The sequence below is a fragment of the Drosophila biarmipes genome, chromosome 2R (genome assembly GCF_025231255.1).
Source record: "Drosophila biarmipes strain raj3 chromosome 2R, RU_DBia_V1.1, whole genome shotgun sequence".
Lineage (NCBI taxonomy): Eukaryota > Metazoa > Arthropoda > Insecta > Diptera > Drosophilidae > Drosophila > Drosophila biarmipes.
Genome location: NC_066615.1, coordinates 15,792,762 through 15,806,745, shown reverse-complemented (window position 1 = coordinate 15,806,745; position 13,984 = coordinate 15,792,762). Strand labels below are relative to the sequence as shown.

Here is a 13,984-nt window from a genome sequence, read left to right as displayed (position 1 = left end):
TTAAAACTTTCTAAAGGCAGCAACAGCTGATAGTGCTGCTTCTTCTTTGTTATTGTTTTCGTTTCGATTTTCGATTCTAAATCCCGGGGATGCCAACTTGCTGCAAATTGAAACCAGCCGTTGCGTTTTTTTTTCATATTTTTACTGGTCGTTTAATTCAATTTGAACTTAATTTTAGTAGCGTCGCCGCTCGCGTTCTCCACGTGAATCCCGTTCCCGCTCCCGCTGATCATGACGTCCACGGTCGCGTTCGCGTTCCCGTTCCCGCTCCCTCTCCCTTTCCCGGCGATCTCTGTCCCCGTTCCTGTCCCGCTCTCTTATTCTGTCCCGATCCTGGCGCTCCTTCTCCCGGTCCTGACGGCCACTGGTCTGCCGGCGTTCGTAGTCCTCGTTCTGGTTGTCCCGATTGCGCGCCCGGTTTCGCTGGCGGTCATAGTCCTCCAGCTCGTCGTAGTAGTCCCGGGAGCGGGCATTGTTTCCCTGGCCAGATCTCCGCTCGCGCTCCCGACTGCGCGACCTGGACTTGGAGCGGGCTCTTCGCGGCCTCCGCACTGAGGAGTTCTCTTTGGGGCGGCTCGCATCGTCTGCCTTCTCCTCGTCGCTGGGCACCTCGTCGTCCAAGTCCTCGTCCAGCACCGACACCTTGGGCTCGATCTCGTTGTTCTCCTCCAGAATGGAGCGCTTCTGGATGCGGGGCAGTATGATGTCGCAGACGCGGTCGTTGCGCAGCAGCTCGTCTATGTACTCGTCCATGTAGACTATCTCAAATTGGCCGGCGCGATTCTGGCGGCGCAGCTTGCGGTTGTCGATGTAAAGGGGCTCCAGGTACTTGTAGCAGTCCAGAGCTGCGCCCGTGAGCCGGAGGTAGAAGGCTCCCAGGGCACGCACATACTTAAACTCCTCGTTCTTGATGAACTCCACCACGATGTCCTTCTCCGGCTGGATTTGCAGCATCTTGAGCGTGAGGCAGAGAAACTGGGTGGGCTTGATGTTGCCGCCATAGACGCCGCCTACGAATCGCAGCTCCATGGCCTTGTCCACCAGCAGTTCCGCCGTGAGGGCGAAGCACTGCTCCTTCCAGTACTTGGAGTCGTAGATCCTCGAGCGAATGATCTTCTCGATGAGGTACTGCGGATTGGTGCCGTGCACGTTTTTGGCCTCCTTCACCGTGCGGTTGGCCATTGTCGATAGATTCCCGTGTCCTTATCAAATGCAAGAGCCGTGGGACTAGTTGGTCCCACAATCTGGGGCTTTTCTTAGTGCCAGGAGGTAAAAATGTGCAGATGCACAGGATTTATTTATATTTTTTCGGCGTTTCCAGTTAGAGTGACCAACTCTCCACCCTGCAAAATAAACCACCCTGCCAACCGCATACACAAACACGATAACGATAACGATAGCACCGGACAATCGGTATCGGGTGACGCATACGAACAACAGCTCCCAGACAACCAAGAAACGCAATTGCAGGAAAAATCTACTTATTCGCTAACTCCGGGTGAAAAAGCAGACCAGCTAGGATGAGTTTCTTCGGGAAGATGTTCGGTGGCAAGAAGGAGGTGGCCCCCACCACCGGCGAGGCGATACAGAAGCTGCGCGAGACGGAGAACATGCTCATCAAGAAGCAGGAGTTCCTGGAGGCCAAGATCGAGGACGAGCTGAATATAGCCCGCAAGAATGCGTCCAAAAACAAAAGAGGTATGTCTGCAGCCTGTCCCGAGGTCCTTGGAGCTCCAGTTGGCCACTTGGCTGGGCCAGGGCGAAATGACTCATTGCTTTGTTTTTGTTGCGGCCGAGAGGTCTCTCCAGTTAATCAGTAGTCCCCCATGCTGCCAGCAAAAAGAAAACTCAATAAAACAATCTGTATTTCTTCGCCCTTCTCACCCGCATACCATTCGATGCCTGGACGTGTCCGCACATCGCTAAGAACGTAATATAAACATTCCTTTTGATACCCAAAACAAACACAAGCCATGCAGTAGAGTAATTCGAAACCACGCATAGCAAATTGGCCATATCACTGTAGAATATAGAATATAGTTTAAACAAGCTTCTAATCCCTCCACTTGTCACCTTTCTAGTGGCCCTGCAAGCCCTCAAAAAGAAGAAGCGGCTGGAGAAGCAGCTGCAGCAGATCGATGGCACACTGTCCACCATCGAGATGCAGCGGGAGGCCTTGGAGAGCGCCAACACGAACACTGCCGTCTTGACCACGATGAAGAATGCCGCGGATGCCCTCAAGACAGCCCATCAGAACATGTGAGTCATGGCTAAGCAGCCGCAAGTGATCTAGATAGTAACTTTTATCTTCTTTCAGGGATGTGGACAAGGTGCACGACATGATGGACGACATTGCCGAGCAGCAGGACGTGGCCCGGGAGATCTCCGATGCCATTTCCAACCCAGTGGCCTTCGGGGCCGACCTCGACGACGAGGATCTCGAGCGGGAACTCGATGAGCTGGAACAGGAGAACTTTGATAAGGAAATCATTGGTATTCCCGAGCCGGCGCCCACATTGCCCGAAGCGCCCACAGAAGACTTGCCCGAGAAGGCCAAGGAGAAGAAGAAGGCGGCTACCACGGCAGCTACAGCTGCTGATGATGGTGGGTTACCCTCCAGTACTTAAGGGCTCCTTGTTAACTATCCCCTAAATTCATTAACAGACGATCCAGACATGAAGATGCTGCTATCCTGGTCCAACTAAATCAAAAGCGCTATCGAAATCTCCTCACTGTTCCGCAGATTCACCCCCGACCCAAACGTTTTTGTTTTAATTAATAATCATTACTATTAATTAAGCCAAAATTTTAGTTCGAAGCGAAAGAGAGAAGGCGAGGCATAAATTCTATCCAATCTATCAAATGGTACATCAAGTAGGAATGTGATTTAACAAATAAACGAAAGAGCATAGTCAGGCCAGGCGTCAACAACCGCAGATAACCGCATCGAAAACCATTTATGTTTATAATTTTTTGCAAATGCACTTGTTTATTTTGTCTCAATAACGCTGATTGGCCATCAACTGAAAACAGATCGTATATTCCAACCAGCATAGTAGCTTTTTGATAAAACAGCGATATGTTTTGTGGCACTCAAATTTCCGCAGACTTAGCTTTGTATTGAAAGATTCACATAAATAAAAGTAAGAAGCCGCTCGACTGCAGATAATTCGGTAAAGGCGAGAGGTGCAAAGAAATAATAAACCAAAATATTTTATTAAAAACGTGTTTGAACACCGGATGTAAGGCTTAGAAATTTGATTTTTTAATCTTATCGCTAGGGGAAGAGAAATATCTTATCTCTTTTAGTCAGCATAAAGATCGGGAATTTATATTGTGAATAAGTCTAGAAATGCTTACCTTCAGAACCATAAAATCCCCTTACCTTGCTTGAAACACGTTTCACATTTAATTTTAATGCAATCTGGAGTTGACTTTTATTACAATTCGATCGGTTGTACATCAATATCATCATTTCAACTATGGCTGGCTTAATCTATGTACCACGGACTCGGCTGGTTAGCGGTCGAGGAGGGTGAAGGGCACTCGGGTCTGCTGCCTCAGACTCTTCACGTACCGCACCGGAACCTCGGGCAGATAAACGCAGACAAAGAACATCAACGGGCCGAACAAAATCATGCAGATCAGCCAGTAGACCAAGCCCAAGACGGTGATGGCGTCCATATAGGAGGCAGAGGGAGGATCGATCGGACAGTGCGTACAGGTATGGGGTAAATGAGTGTGTATAATTGTAAATAAATAACTAGTATCACTAAACACCGGACTCGGCCAATGGAGATGGTGCGACGGGGCACAAGGCGCTCCGATGTTCCCAATAGGATTACAGATACGTGTATAGCTGCAGGTCACTTAAGATACGGATCGCGACTCATCCGGTTGATGCTCGGATCCACACTCGTCTGGTAATCTTCAAGCGCGCCACCTAAAACGAAACGAAACCCGAGATGGTATTGCATCAGTTGTGGTGGTTTTCTGGCGGTTAACGAAGGAATTATAAACGCGATTGCGGATCTTACAGCGTGCTGAGAGTCGGAATGCCCAATGGTTACTGCCCAGCTGCTCCACTGACTCACGCACTTTATACCGCCAGCACCTGGCAAGGCCCACGCCCAGCTTGGTTATTTTTGGGGGCTATCCCCGACCACTCACATTCTAAACGGGGGACTTTCTCAGCTGTTCGCGGCGGCAGTTGACTCGCAACTGATTCCTAACTGGTTATGCAGTTCCAGTCCAGATCCCCTCCAGATGTCAGGCTATCTCGCTCAGAACTTTGAGCCAGCTTGGCCAAACAGCGCTCGAAACTCGGCCGTTCAAGGTGAGCTTACGAATCTATGACCGCACAAACTGGTTTGCCAGTTCATAGAGATCGCTCGGCTACGGTCTCTTGGCATTTAATTAAGCACCCATCACCCTGATCGAGCTTAACCCCTGTTGTAATCGACAATTGCAGGCGTTGCACGGCTATCAGGGTCCAAAAATACTGCAACCACTTATTGTGGGCTTCCGTGTGCAATGACTGATAGGGCGGTGGCCAGATAATCAAATTATCCCCCACAACCAAGTAAACAAAGCCATAAACAGGAAACAAAAACTACTCAAAAAGAGTAAAAAATATGAAGAATTTGAAGAATAGATGAGGGAATGAAAAGATACCATTATAGATAGGCAGGTTTACTCGTAAAACAGTGGTTCAACAAAGAGGTTGAAGGGTCGCTCTTGGAACTTCATAACTATCCACTTATCCACTTGTGTACTTCTTGTATGCTTCCTACATAAAGACTCATAGGGGTAACCCATTTTACCAAGAAGAAATCCCGAAAACTTAAGATCAAAATATGTTGATAGGAAGTATAATCTTAGGTCCTTCAGATAACAAAATTACACTCGAAGTATAATATTTTATAGGCAACAGCATATTATGAAGCCGAAGGAAGCGACTATAAGAAAGTGTTTTAAAGCTACAATTTCAATCTTTATTAATAATATGATAGATAATAACAGTATTGCAATCTAATACTTAATAATTTTAAAAATTTTTTTGAATAAGTTCTACACGACGATATAATCTATATATATTGTGATCTATAATACCTATAAAACTAGTGGACTTTGACCCACAGGAACACATAATAGATGCCAAGTAGCTAATATTATTCTATCTTATCTGGCTACTCGAAAGAGGGACTCGAAATATACTTCTCAAAATAGAATCAACTTACATGATGTAGAAGTAGTTATCACTGTCCTTGCGCTTCACGTCGCAGGGATTTCCGCTCTTGCTGGCCGAGGAGTTGGAGGCTCCTGATCCTGGCTCGGGATCCGTGTGCTGGGAGCTGGTGCTCCAGCTGCGACCCCAGCGGCTCCCCATGGAGGACCCCGGTACATTCGGCTGCTGGTTGCCGCTGAGGCTGCCATCTCTGCCGGAGCCGGCGAAGAACGACTTGACGCTATCCATGGTGCGACCCTCGCTGCGGATCTCGCTCCGACTGGCTGTGTGTATGTGTCGAGCCTCCGAAGAAACGCCCGAAATTGATAAAGCTAAAAATATATATGTGAAGACACCGAAATTTATTTATTATGCTCGAAATCTTGTTTTTTGGTGGGCTCGTGCCCGCCTAGTTGTTTCCAAGTGTGGGTATGTGGCTTTTTTTGGCTCTCGAACGATCAAAATTGAATTAACTTGGGGTGCAGTTTGGAAAACAAGTCGGTTATTGATAAGGTCTTGGTATACATCTATTATTATCGTATCTGCTCCAGGTGGGGTGGCCATCTTGGGGTTTCTTTCTGTTTGTTTCCACCGAGTGGAGGGGTCTTTGTTCTGCCTGGGGAGGAGTATATAGCACATGGAAAGTAAAGCAACACCACTTGATGTACTTGGGCTGATCAAACAGGCTTCGATAAAATAGCCAGTAGGTGGAAAGTGCGGCGTAGTTTCAGGACGGTTGGCATAGTATGCCCATCTGAGTACATAGGTGTTGCCTCATACATGCTATCAATTAGCAGTTCAGAGCAGTTCACCGATCAGCCTGATAATGCGCTGGGAAATAGGCGGAAACACGCGCCGCCCTCGGGAGCCATGGGAAATGGTTAAGTTGTTCGGTTTAGGGTTCGATTTGGTTGGTTAGTCAGTCGGTCGAACGTGGCACGATAGGGGGAGATGGGCCCTTGAAAACCCATCGGTTTTGGGTGGCATTCAAAGTGGGTCTGCGACTGATAAGCGGCCCCCATAAGGTCAGCCCAGAAAGCGCCCACTGACCTACCTCAAGTGCTCAGACGCTCACTTGCCACTTGCTGCGCGATCAGAATGAGTGGCTCTGCAGCGGGCTGTGGACTCCAATGGATTTGACACGGTTTCTCCGACTTCTCGCAGTGCACTCCCACAAAAAACGGAGAAACAGCAAGACGATCTCTTCCAGTCGCGAGGAGAGAACTGTGAACCGTTTTGCACAATGTCTGCGATCGCACTGAAAACGAAACAAGGCACGGCGCCGCCTCGGCATCGAGTGTTTTTAGTTTTAATCAACTTTAAATGTGGGTGTGTGGGTCTCCACTCTACCACGCAGCACCCATACCAACACCATCGGTGCACCGGAAAAAAATTATTCGAAAAACGGTTTTCCAAAAATTGTTGAATAGAAAAATATTGTTAAGTCGTCGGATTTTCAAAGCCGATTATCTAAATCTGAAAAGTTTTACAGTAGTGTTTCGGATATATTAAAAATTTGTACAAAAAAAACATTTTTCAAAAATGTTGAAAACAATGAAAGTATTAAACAAGTATGGAGAAGAGTGAACAGAGCCTATGAATTACTAAAGATTGAAAATAAAAATTGTCCGAAATGACTCAAAATTTAAAAAAAAAAATTTGAAAATAATCGAAGTTTAATTTCTGAATTTAGTGTAGGTTTCTATGAAAGCTTAAACGACTTTAATTTTATTTTCAGAACAGAATCAAATTACTATAGTTTTAAAATCGGAATAATATTATGTAAGAGCCTAAATTACTTTTCTAAGCACTCTCCAAAATCCCTCAGTTGTTTCAAGTGTATACAAATGTTTGGTGTAGCAGTGTGTATTTTTCGTGAGTGTCTTTGGGTGTTGGCATCGTCTGGAAAGCGTCTGGGCTCTAGTATTGGTACCTGACTTTCCGAGGCGGTTTTTCTAGTTTGTTTTGATCGCCGCTTCTTTTTCTTTTCAGTGATTCCCGTCCACTGGGTCTGTGTTTTTGGCTGCATCTGTTTTGGCAGCTACATTTGCGTTCTACCTGGTTCATCACAGAGCAGCCTTGCCGCCGAACTTCCGCCCTTGCTCTTTGTTTCGCTTTTCAGTTTCAGTCTTTCCTCGTCTTTTTCTACTCTTGCCTTTTTATTTTGCTCGGCTGCATGTTGATTACTGTGGACTTTGGAATCTCGCTTTTCCTCAGTTGTAATGCTTGTTTTTACGCACTTACAGGGGATAGGCGACTGGGCTACCACTCTATTTTTGTAAATCTGATAAAGTATTTTTGCTTGGAGTTTTTAGTCACCCCTGAATTCGGCTGAATTTTTCTATCAATAGATAAATTCTATGATTCATTGACCCAATTAAAGGCTGTGTGATAAGCGTTGTCTGTCAACAATTCATTTAAATATCTCAATTTAATAGGTGCAATCTCTTAGTTTTTTATTAATGATAAGAACTGATTAATTCTAGGTAATAAGGTATTATCAAATTTTGAACAATTTTACAAAACGGACAGGCTTCCTTAATAGCAACTTTTATTGGTTTTAAAATATACATTTTCAAAATTCCTCTCCCTTGATAAAATGCAAATTCAAAACGAGTGGCAGTTCCGATAGCTGCAACGGCTGATAGAGCCAGGGCGTCACAGTGTGCGCTATCGGCCGATAACTCCTTTGCCTTTCCAATTGGAACCCAATCCCAATGGCCGTTATCGATGGCACTTCCTGATTGCGCTATCGCTGCCAATCGATAGTAGCGATTGTTTATAATTAGCCATTTTTCTACGAAACGAAACAAATGATTAAATAATGCAGTTTTCTGCGCACTAAATGCCAAACAAAACCGACAGACTGCAAGCCGCGACCCGTGCTGTGACCTAGAGTAGCGAGTGACGCCAGTGCCAAGTAGCTCTCGGTGGAACCAAGTGCCAAAACAAAGGGACCAGGGAACCCGAACCCAAAACCAAATCCAAACCATCACCATATCAAAGCCAAAGCTCGGGCCGTGACCTGCCGAAGAGCCAGCGAGAACGGCAATAAGCATGGGCAACGCCAGCTCCAGCGTGCACATGCAACGCGAGCGCCACAAGTCGACCGACTTGTCCACTCCGAGCTCTCCCGCACATTTCCGCGAGTCGGCTGTGGGGGCGGGGGGAGCGGGAGTGGGCGGAGGAGGAGGCGGCGCGGTGCTGCAGGGGGGAACCGCTGGCGCATCGGCTCTGGGCGGGGCAGCGGGCGGCGGCGGAGGGGGCGGCGGAGGCCAAGCTTTCTCGTTCGACAAAAAACATACGGCAGTCTTGAACGAGGGCTCGTCGCAAGAAGACGACGACCCGTACTACACGGGAACTGGAACTGGATCATCCACAAGACGAGGCACCGTCGCCGACGACTCGACATCAGCTGTTCCCCGAGAACACTCCAGCAGCATGGACAACAACGAGGAGGAGGAGGCGGCGGCCACGGAGCAACTGGCGGCCTCTCAATTAATCGGCGAGGAGGATGACATCCGGAAGACGGCACTGCCCACCGTCCTGCGGTGGGATGGCGGCGGCAAGAATGTCACCATCTCGGGCACCTTCTCCAACTGGAAGCCCATCACCATGGTGCGCAGCCACCAGAACTTTGTCACCATCATCGATCTGCCCGAGGGCGACCATCAGTACAAGTTCTGCGTGGACGGCGAGTGGAAGCACGATCCCAAGCTGGTCAGTTGGGTGGAAAATCAATATGCATATAGCGGGCTCCTCCAGTTTTCAGTGTTTACGATTCGGCGGGCGCCCGAATGACGCAGTAACCGATTTTCGTCCGCGGGTCGTGTAATCAACATCGTAAACAAAACGAAGTGTACCCAGTAATCAGTAGTGGATTTCAATTGGGCTCAGAGATGCTCATCCGGGGAACTCAGCTTTAGCTATTTTTCGGGGAACCCTGTTATAGAGCTTTGTAGAGAACAAATAGAACTGTAGATTAGTGGATTTTAGGGATGTAGAAGGGTTGTGAGATAAACCCTGTCTTTAGATTGCTTATCCGTCGAGATGTAGCTACTTTTGTGGGAATCTTATATCCCAACAATGATACTAAATAAAATATTAGAAGAATATAATAATATTATTAAGGAAAAAATTGATAAAAGACTATGATATCTTAATCTTATTAAAACAACCATATTTAATACAATTATGTAACTTTATTAAGGAAGAAATTGATAAGGTACTTTTCTTGACACGCTGTCCGTTTACTATGACAATAGTTTAGCTTCAAACATGTATCTGCAAACATTTTAGGATGGTATACAAGACTAGCTAGTTGGCAATATACTTAAAGAACTTATTTCACCAGAGGGTTTTCACAAAGATCAATAAATATCAAGTCACCTACTTTATTTTAAGCCTTACGTAGCTTTTAACAAAAATTCACATTAGTAAGCGAAACTCAAGAAAACTGCCCACAAAAAACATGGCACCTTGATTATTCGCGATAGCAAATATCACTAGACTATTTACCTAAATGTTATTAAACTGAAGGGAGGGACACTATATATTTCACAAAATCGTATTGCTCTCTTAACCTCTCAAAGGTTTCATATATCTTTCATTTTACTGAGTGAGTTTCAATGAAACTTACTTAAAACAATTCCTTCTTTGAATTTATATATACTTATACTATACTCATGGCTATTAACCTTGCCAACATGTTCTTATGTCATAGAGTTTATTAAACCCGCAATGAAAGTAACCAGATACCGCCCACAATTACACATACATAAAATACTCAACCCAAATTGGTTTTTATCGCCAATACCACTATCCAACAGCGAGGGTTTTGCCAGTTATTATATTTCCTATTCTCCCATTAATGGCGCGCAACAAAGGGCCATCTCAACTATTTCACTCGCCTCTGTTTACCCAGCTTTAATTACAATAAATTGATTATTACTCATTGGTTTGCAATTTCAGAAAAGCGTCGAGAACGAAGACGGGCACAGAAATAACCTGGTGTCCGTGCGGGAATCCGATTTCGAGGTGTTCCAGGCCCTGGCCAAAGACAGCGAGAACGTGACCAACTACGCGGAGAAGGAGTACTCTCAGGAGGTGCCCCAGGTGAAGCCCTGGGAGAAGGTGTCCGGCCCTCCCGTTCTGCCGCCACACCTGCTGCAGGTCATCCTCAACAAGGACACGCCGCTCTCTGTGGGTATTCCTGGTATATCAAGTGAATGGTTCTCTAACGCTAGCCTTTTCTAACCGCAGTGCGAACCCACTCTCCTGCCGGAACCGAACCACGTGATGCTGAACCACTTGTACGCCCTGTCGATCAAGGATGGCGTCATGGTCCTGAGCGCCACGCATCGGTATCGCAAGAAGTACGTCACCACGCTGCTCTACAAGCCCATTTAGGCACTTCGCAATTGGTATTTTAGCTGTAGGAGGGGGTAATCCCGGAGCCCTTTAAACGATTCGGAGAATACCCCAAGCCCAATACGTCTCGCTTGTCAAATTTACCCTGTAATGCTGTACTGCAGTGAAAGTGTTTTATTTTCTCGTTATTAAGCGTTGTATTTTTATTAGTTATAAATATACGGAACTTGTAAAAATATAAGATTATTGCATTGTGTCATATATTTTGTATATGGATCGACTACGAATCGTAAAGCCTATTACAATTTCAACTTGATATGTCACTAATGTCACGGTCTAAGAGTAATCTAAGCCACTATGCATATGGACTGATAATTTGGTTCCCTGTTCGATGACTTACAGTATAACAACACTTTGAATTTTGATCAACGTTTCATATCACATGTGTACGAAAGTCTTCGCTCACGGAAATCTATTGGAATACATTCTCGAATATCTATGTATTTAAGTGAAAATCCTAATTGGGCAAACACTGACTAGAGGTGTTTGTTCGTTCACATCAGCTTGACCTTGTGGTCCAACGGATCGGTGTCCAACTTCTTGGCTAGCAGCACGGGTGGGGCGGAGGCCAGCGCCACCGTCTGCTTGGCCAGGAATCGCTCGTGCATCTTGTTGGCCGTGTGCTCGAACTCGCCGTCCTCGTCGTACAAGGCCTTGCTGAAGTACTCGGTGAACAGGCGGCCCATGTACTGGTCCTTGGTGGACGGCCACCAGCCCTCCAAGAAGCCGATGTGTCCGCCACGAGCAGTGATCACGATGGCCACATGGGTGCACTGGTTGGCCGCCTTGATGGGGATGGCATCCAGCGGCTGGAACGGATCGTCGGCGGCACTCAGGCAGAGCAGCGGCACCGAAATGTGATCTAGCTTATTGTGCAGCGTGGCATCCGAGTAGTAGTCATTCACATGGGCATAGCCAAACTGCTTGGCCGTGAACAGTTCGTCGAACTCCTTGATGGTCGTGCAGCGCATGATGCGCTGGATATCAATATCAGAGTTTTGGTAAATGTCCCTATAGATGCCCAGGTTATTGCGCAAGGTGCGGCACAGACTGCCGGCCAAGTGGCGACCCAGCAGGCTGTTGATCACCGGCTTCTCGATGCTGGCGCTCCCCTTGTGCACGTCCCAGGGCACCGAGATGATCTTGGCCGCCGACAGAAAGCTCCTGGCCTCGTCGCTTTTGCGGGCAAGATAGTTTCCCAGAATCAAGCCACCCATGGAGATGCCAGTGGCTCCCAGCTTGCACTGCGCGGGCAAAGTGCGACGCACGTGCTGAATGACCTCGCACAGATCCTCGCAGTTGGCGGCGCAGTAGAGGCGCGGCGTCTTCAGTTCTATGCCGCCGAGTCCGCGGTTGTTGAACACCACCACACGCATTCCAGCCTGCTGGGCGGCAAAAACCAGGCACTTAATGTACTCCGCCTGCGATTCGCCGGTGAGGCCTGGTAAGATGAGGATACAGGGTGAGCTGGCATCGCAGCCCTCCTCCATCCAGTCCAGGGCCACCTCGCCGCCATCCTTCAGCGAGAGGATCTCGCGGCGGTAGTTGACGTGCGGCAGACTGTTGGAGCGCAGCAGGCTCGCAAGGACGGTCTGGGCGCGACTCTCCACGCACCAAAAAGTAGGCCAGTACTTGTTCTCCAGCGTCGGCACCTTGCGGATCAGATACTGCTTGAACGGCCCCTCCGAACAGGCGATTATCGGTCGCTGTAATTAGAAAACCAATTTGTCGATTAGTCACGCCCCGGATGTGATGTAATCGCTTGAATTACACACTCACCTTGACCACCTGGATTAGGTAATAGACCACATAGGCCACCAGCGCCATGCCCAGGACATGGAGGCGTGGCAGATTGGACAGGTAGGCGTACATCGAGTAGAACATGGCGTCGTGATCCGAATGAAGGTTTCGCACTGATAATTTAGAGCTCTCCGCTGCCCGGGAAAGCGAGCTGAAAGAGCAAACAAGCCACAAATGAAACGAATTACAGAGCGGCGCGACTTGCTAGCGGTATGAATGGGCCTTTTCGGGCTAATACAAGTACAAGGAGGAGGCATATCTAATCGCAGCGCGGTAATGTATGCACATGGACTCTGATTAAACGAGTGGTCGTCCGTATCAAAGGCAGACAGCACACGCCCCGAATGGGTGCAGGCGGGACGGGTTCAGGTACACTTTACGAGCACTCGTTCACGGGCGCTTATCGCTCACTCACAGTAGATCTTGACGACGGGCTGGGCCGGGCTGGAGCTGTGGCAGCTGCTGCCGCTGCCCCTGCCGCTGATGGACGCCTCTTCCGCCGGACAGGCAGCGGACATCGTGCACCGGGCCAAGGAGCTCGGACACGGAGCGGCACAGGGCCAACTTGTGGCCAGTGGATGGACCACGGACAATGGCGCACAGCATGGCGAGACTCTAAACTAATGACTATTGCTAGTAGTGTGCGTTTGTGAGCTGTGCTAAAACCGAGGGTCTGTCCGGGGGGCTCTGCCAATTGTGCTGCCTGGTATTGGCTTCCAGAATTTATGGGTGCTTACCTTGAAAAGAGGGCGAAATAAGAGAATAAGTACAAATTTAGACGAGGTGACTTCAAAAAACCTGTGACTGGGTTGTGGCACAAATCGAAACTATGCCCGCAGAGCGATAGTATCTGTTATTATTGGGTTGACCCCGGTGTTTCGGACTTCTCCTCGGCTTGCTCACGTGCAGGAGCTGAACAATGGGTGGGAGTGGTGGTTGGTGGGCGGGAAATGGTGTTCTATTGATTCGCCCAGGTCAGTGGGTGCAGGTAATTGCCGTGCCAAGAGACTATATCTGTGTGGTATTGCTCACTGGGCCAGTGGGTACAGGAACTTCTCAGAGGCAAGCTGCTTCGGTTACACGCACTTATGTAACCTTATAAAAAATATTATGCATTTTTTGTGCGGCTGGCGAGAGGGGAACCTTGAAAAAACGACTGGGATGCAAAGAAACTAAGAAAAACTATGCAAACTATGCAGAGCGCACACTACCAAAATATAAACACAATCGGGGAACGCGCTTAACGGTGCAGCTGCAGTGTGACCAAACTAGTGGCTGGACGGAAGCCCGCGTGGTGCGAGACTTGGCTAAATGCTCCACACTGAGAAAAACACTTGTAACCAAATTCAGCAAAATTCTCTACTTAAAAGCTAAGTTTTCTAGAAAAAAGATGTTAATTTTTGTTTGGAACACACCCCCCATTTCTATCAAAGCAATATTTCATAATTTGTTCTCAAATTGTTGTATACCCGTGAGTCTCCAACTTATGTGTATATACACGGATAAATGAATTGATTAACTTGCTTT

The 13,984-nt window shown here is 47.6% G+C and overlaps 6 protein-coding genes across 10 annotated transcripts; 2 read left to right on the top strand and 4 right to left on the bottom strand.

Annotated features, from left to right (window-relative positions):
- Positions 1–107: 107 nt before the first annotated feature.
- Positions 108–1,349, bottom strand: LOC108036419 (pre-mRNA-splicing factor 38). The gene has a single exon (XM_017112546.3). It carries the CDS (start codon positions 1,180–1,182, stop codon positions 175–177), a length of 1,008 nt encoding a protein of 335 aa, XP_016968035.1. The 5' UTR covers positions 1,183–1,349; the 3' UTR covers positions 108–174.
- Positions 1,350–1,405: 56 nt separating this feature from the next.
- On the top strand, positions 1,406–3,224 carry LOC108036420 (charged multivesicular body protein 4c). Its single transcript, XM_017112547.3, has 4 exons — positions 1,406–1,698; positions 2,082–2,259; positions 2,318–2,604; positions 2,665–3,224. Exons 1-4 carry the CDS (start codon positions 1,521–1,523, stop codon positions 2,703–2,705), a joined length of 684 nt encoding a protein of 227 aa, XP_016968036.1. The 5' UTR covers positions 1,406–1,520; the 3' UTR covers positions 2,706–3,224.
- A 183-nt stretch (positions 3,225–3,407) lies between these two features.
- Positions 3,408–3,684, bottom strand: LOC108036422 (uncharacterized). Its single transcript, XM_017112549.2, has one exon. The coding sequence runs from the start codon at positions 3,682–3,684 to the stop codon at positions 3,520–3,522; it is 165 nt and encodes a 54-aa protein (XP_016968038.1). The 3' UTR covers positions 3,408–3,519.
- A 110-nt stretch (positions 3,685–3,794) lies between these two features.
- Positions 3,795–6,485, bottom strand: LOC108036421 (uncharacterized). The gene is made up of 3 exons (XM_017112548.3): positions 6,282–6,485; positions 5,241–5,559; positions 3,795–3,943 (listed from the first exon to the last, which is right to left on the bottom strand). The coding sequence occupies exons 2-3, from the start codon at positions 5,474–5,476 to the stop codon at positions 3,931–3,933; spliced, it is 249 nt and encodes an 82-aa protein (XP_016968037.1). The 5' UTR covers positions 5,477–5,559; positions 6,282–6,485; the 3' UTR covers positions 3,795–3,930.
- Positions 6,486–7,977: 1,492 nt separating this feature from the next.
- LOC108036547 (5'-AMP-activated protein kinase subunit beta-1) lies at positions 7,978–10,838 on the top strand. The gene is made up of 3 exons (XM_017112775.3): positions 7,978–8,947; positions 10,199–10,429; positions 10,490–10,838. The coding sequence occupies exons 1-3, from the start codon at positions 8,285–8,287 to the stop codon at positions 10,634–10,636; spliced, it is 1,041 nt and encodes a 346-aa protein (XP_016968264.3). The 5' UTR covers positions 7,978–8,284; the 3' UTR covers positions 10,637–10,838.
- Positions 10,836–13,711, bottom strand: LOC108036545 (phospholipase ABHD3). Of its 5 annotated transcripts, none has more exons than XM_044091935.2 (4): positions 13,256–13,711; positions 12,873–13,194; positions 12,437–12,608; positions 10,836–12,363 (listed from the first exon to the last, which is right to left on the bottom strand). In XM_044091935.2, exons 2-4 carry the CDS (start codon positions 13,061–13,063, stop codon positions 11,152–11,154), a joined length of 1,575 nt encoding a protein of 524 aa, XP_043947870.1. In that variant the 5' UTR covers positions 13,064–13,194; positions 13,256–13,711; the 3' UTR covers positions 10,836–11,151. The 5 variants fall into 5 exon arrangements, with proteins under 5 accessions (XP_043947870.1, XP_016968261.1, XP_016968263.1 ...); XM_017112772.3 differs by having other exon boundaries at positions 13,490–13,711; XM_017112774.3 differs by lacking the exon at positions 12,873–13,194 and having other exon boundaries at positions 13,195–13,710.
- Positions 13,712–13,984: the final 273 nt, after the last annotated feature.

Coding starts and splice junctions, on each gene's coding strand:
- LOC108036419 (XM_017112546.3), bottom strand. CDS start 1,182: ATGGCCAACCGCACGGTGAAGGAGGCCAAAAACGTGCACGGCACCAAT.
- LOC108036420 (XM_017112547.3), top strand. CDS start 1,521: ATGAGTTTCTTCGGGAAGATGTTCGGTGGCAAGAAGGAGGTGGCCCCC. Junction 2,260..2,317: donor AAGACAGCCCATCAGAACAT/GTGAGTCATGGC, acceptor ATCTTCTTTCAG/GGATGTGGACAAGGTGCACG. Junction 2,605..2,664: donor AGCTACAGCTGCTGATGATG/GTGGGTTACCCT, acceptor ATTCATTAACAG/ACGATCCAGACATGAAGATG.
- LOC108036422 (XM_017112549.2), bottom strand. CDS start 3,684: ATGGACGCCATCACCGTCTTGGGCTTGGTCTACTGGCTGATCTGCATG.
- LOC108036421 (XM_017112548.3), bottom strand. CDS start 5,476: ATGGATAGCGTCAAGTCGTTCTTCGCCGGCTCCGGCAGAGATGGCAGC.
- LOC108036547 (XM_017112775.3), top strand. CDS start 8,285: ATGGGCAACGCCAGCTCCAGCGTGCACATGCAACGCGAGCGCCACAAG. Junction 8,948..10,198: donor GGAAGCACGATCCCAAGCTG/GTCAGTTGGGTG, acceptor TTGCAATTTCAG/AAAAGCGTCGAGAACGAAGA. Junction 10,430..10,489: donor ACAAGGACACGCCGCTCTCT/GTGGGTATTCCT, acceptor TTCTAACCGCAG/TGCGAACCCACTCTCCTGCC.
- LOC108036545 (XM_044091935.2), bottom strand. CDS start 13,063: ATGCTGTGCGCCATTGTCCGTGGTCCATCCACTGGCCACAAGTTGGCC. Junction 12,609..12,872: donor GCCCGTCGTCAAGATCTACT/GTGAGTGAGCGA, acceptor TTGCTCTTTCAG/CTCGCTTTCCCGGGCAGCGG. Junction 12,364..12,436: donor ACCTAATCCAGGTGGTCAAG/GTGAGTGTGTAA, acceptor TTCTAATTACAG/CGACCGATAATCGCCTGTTC.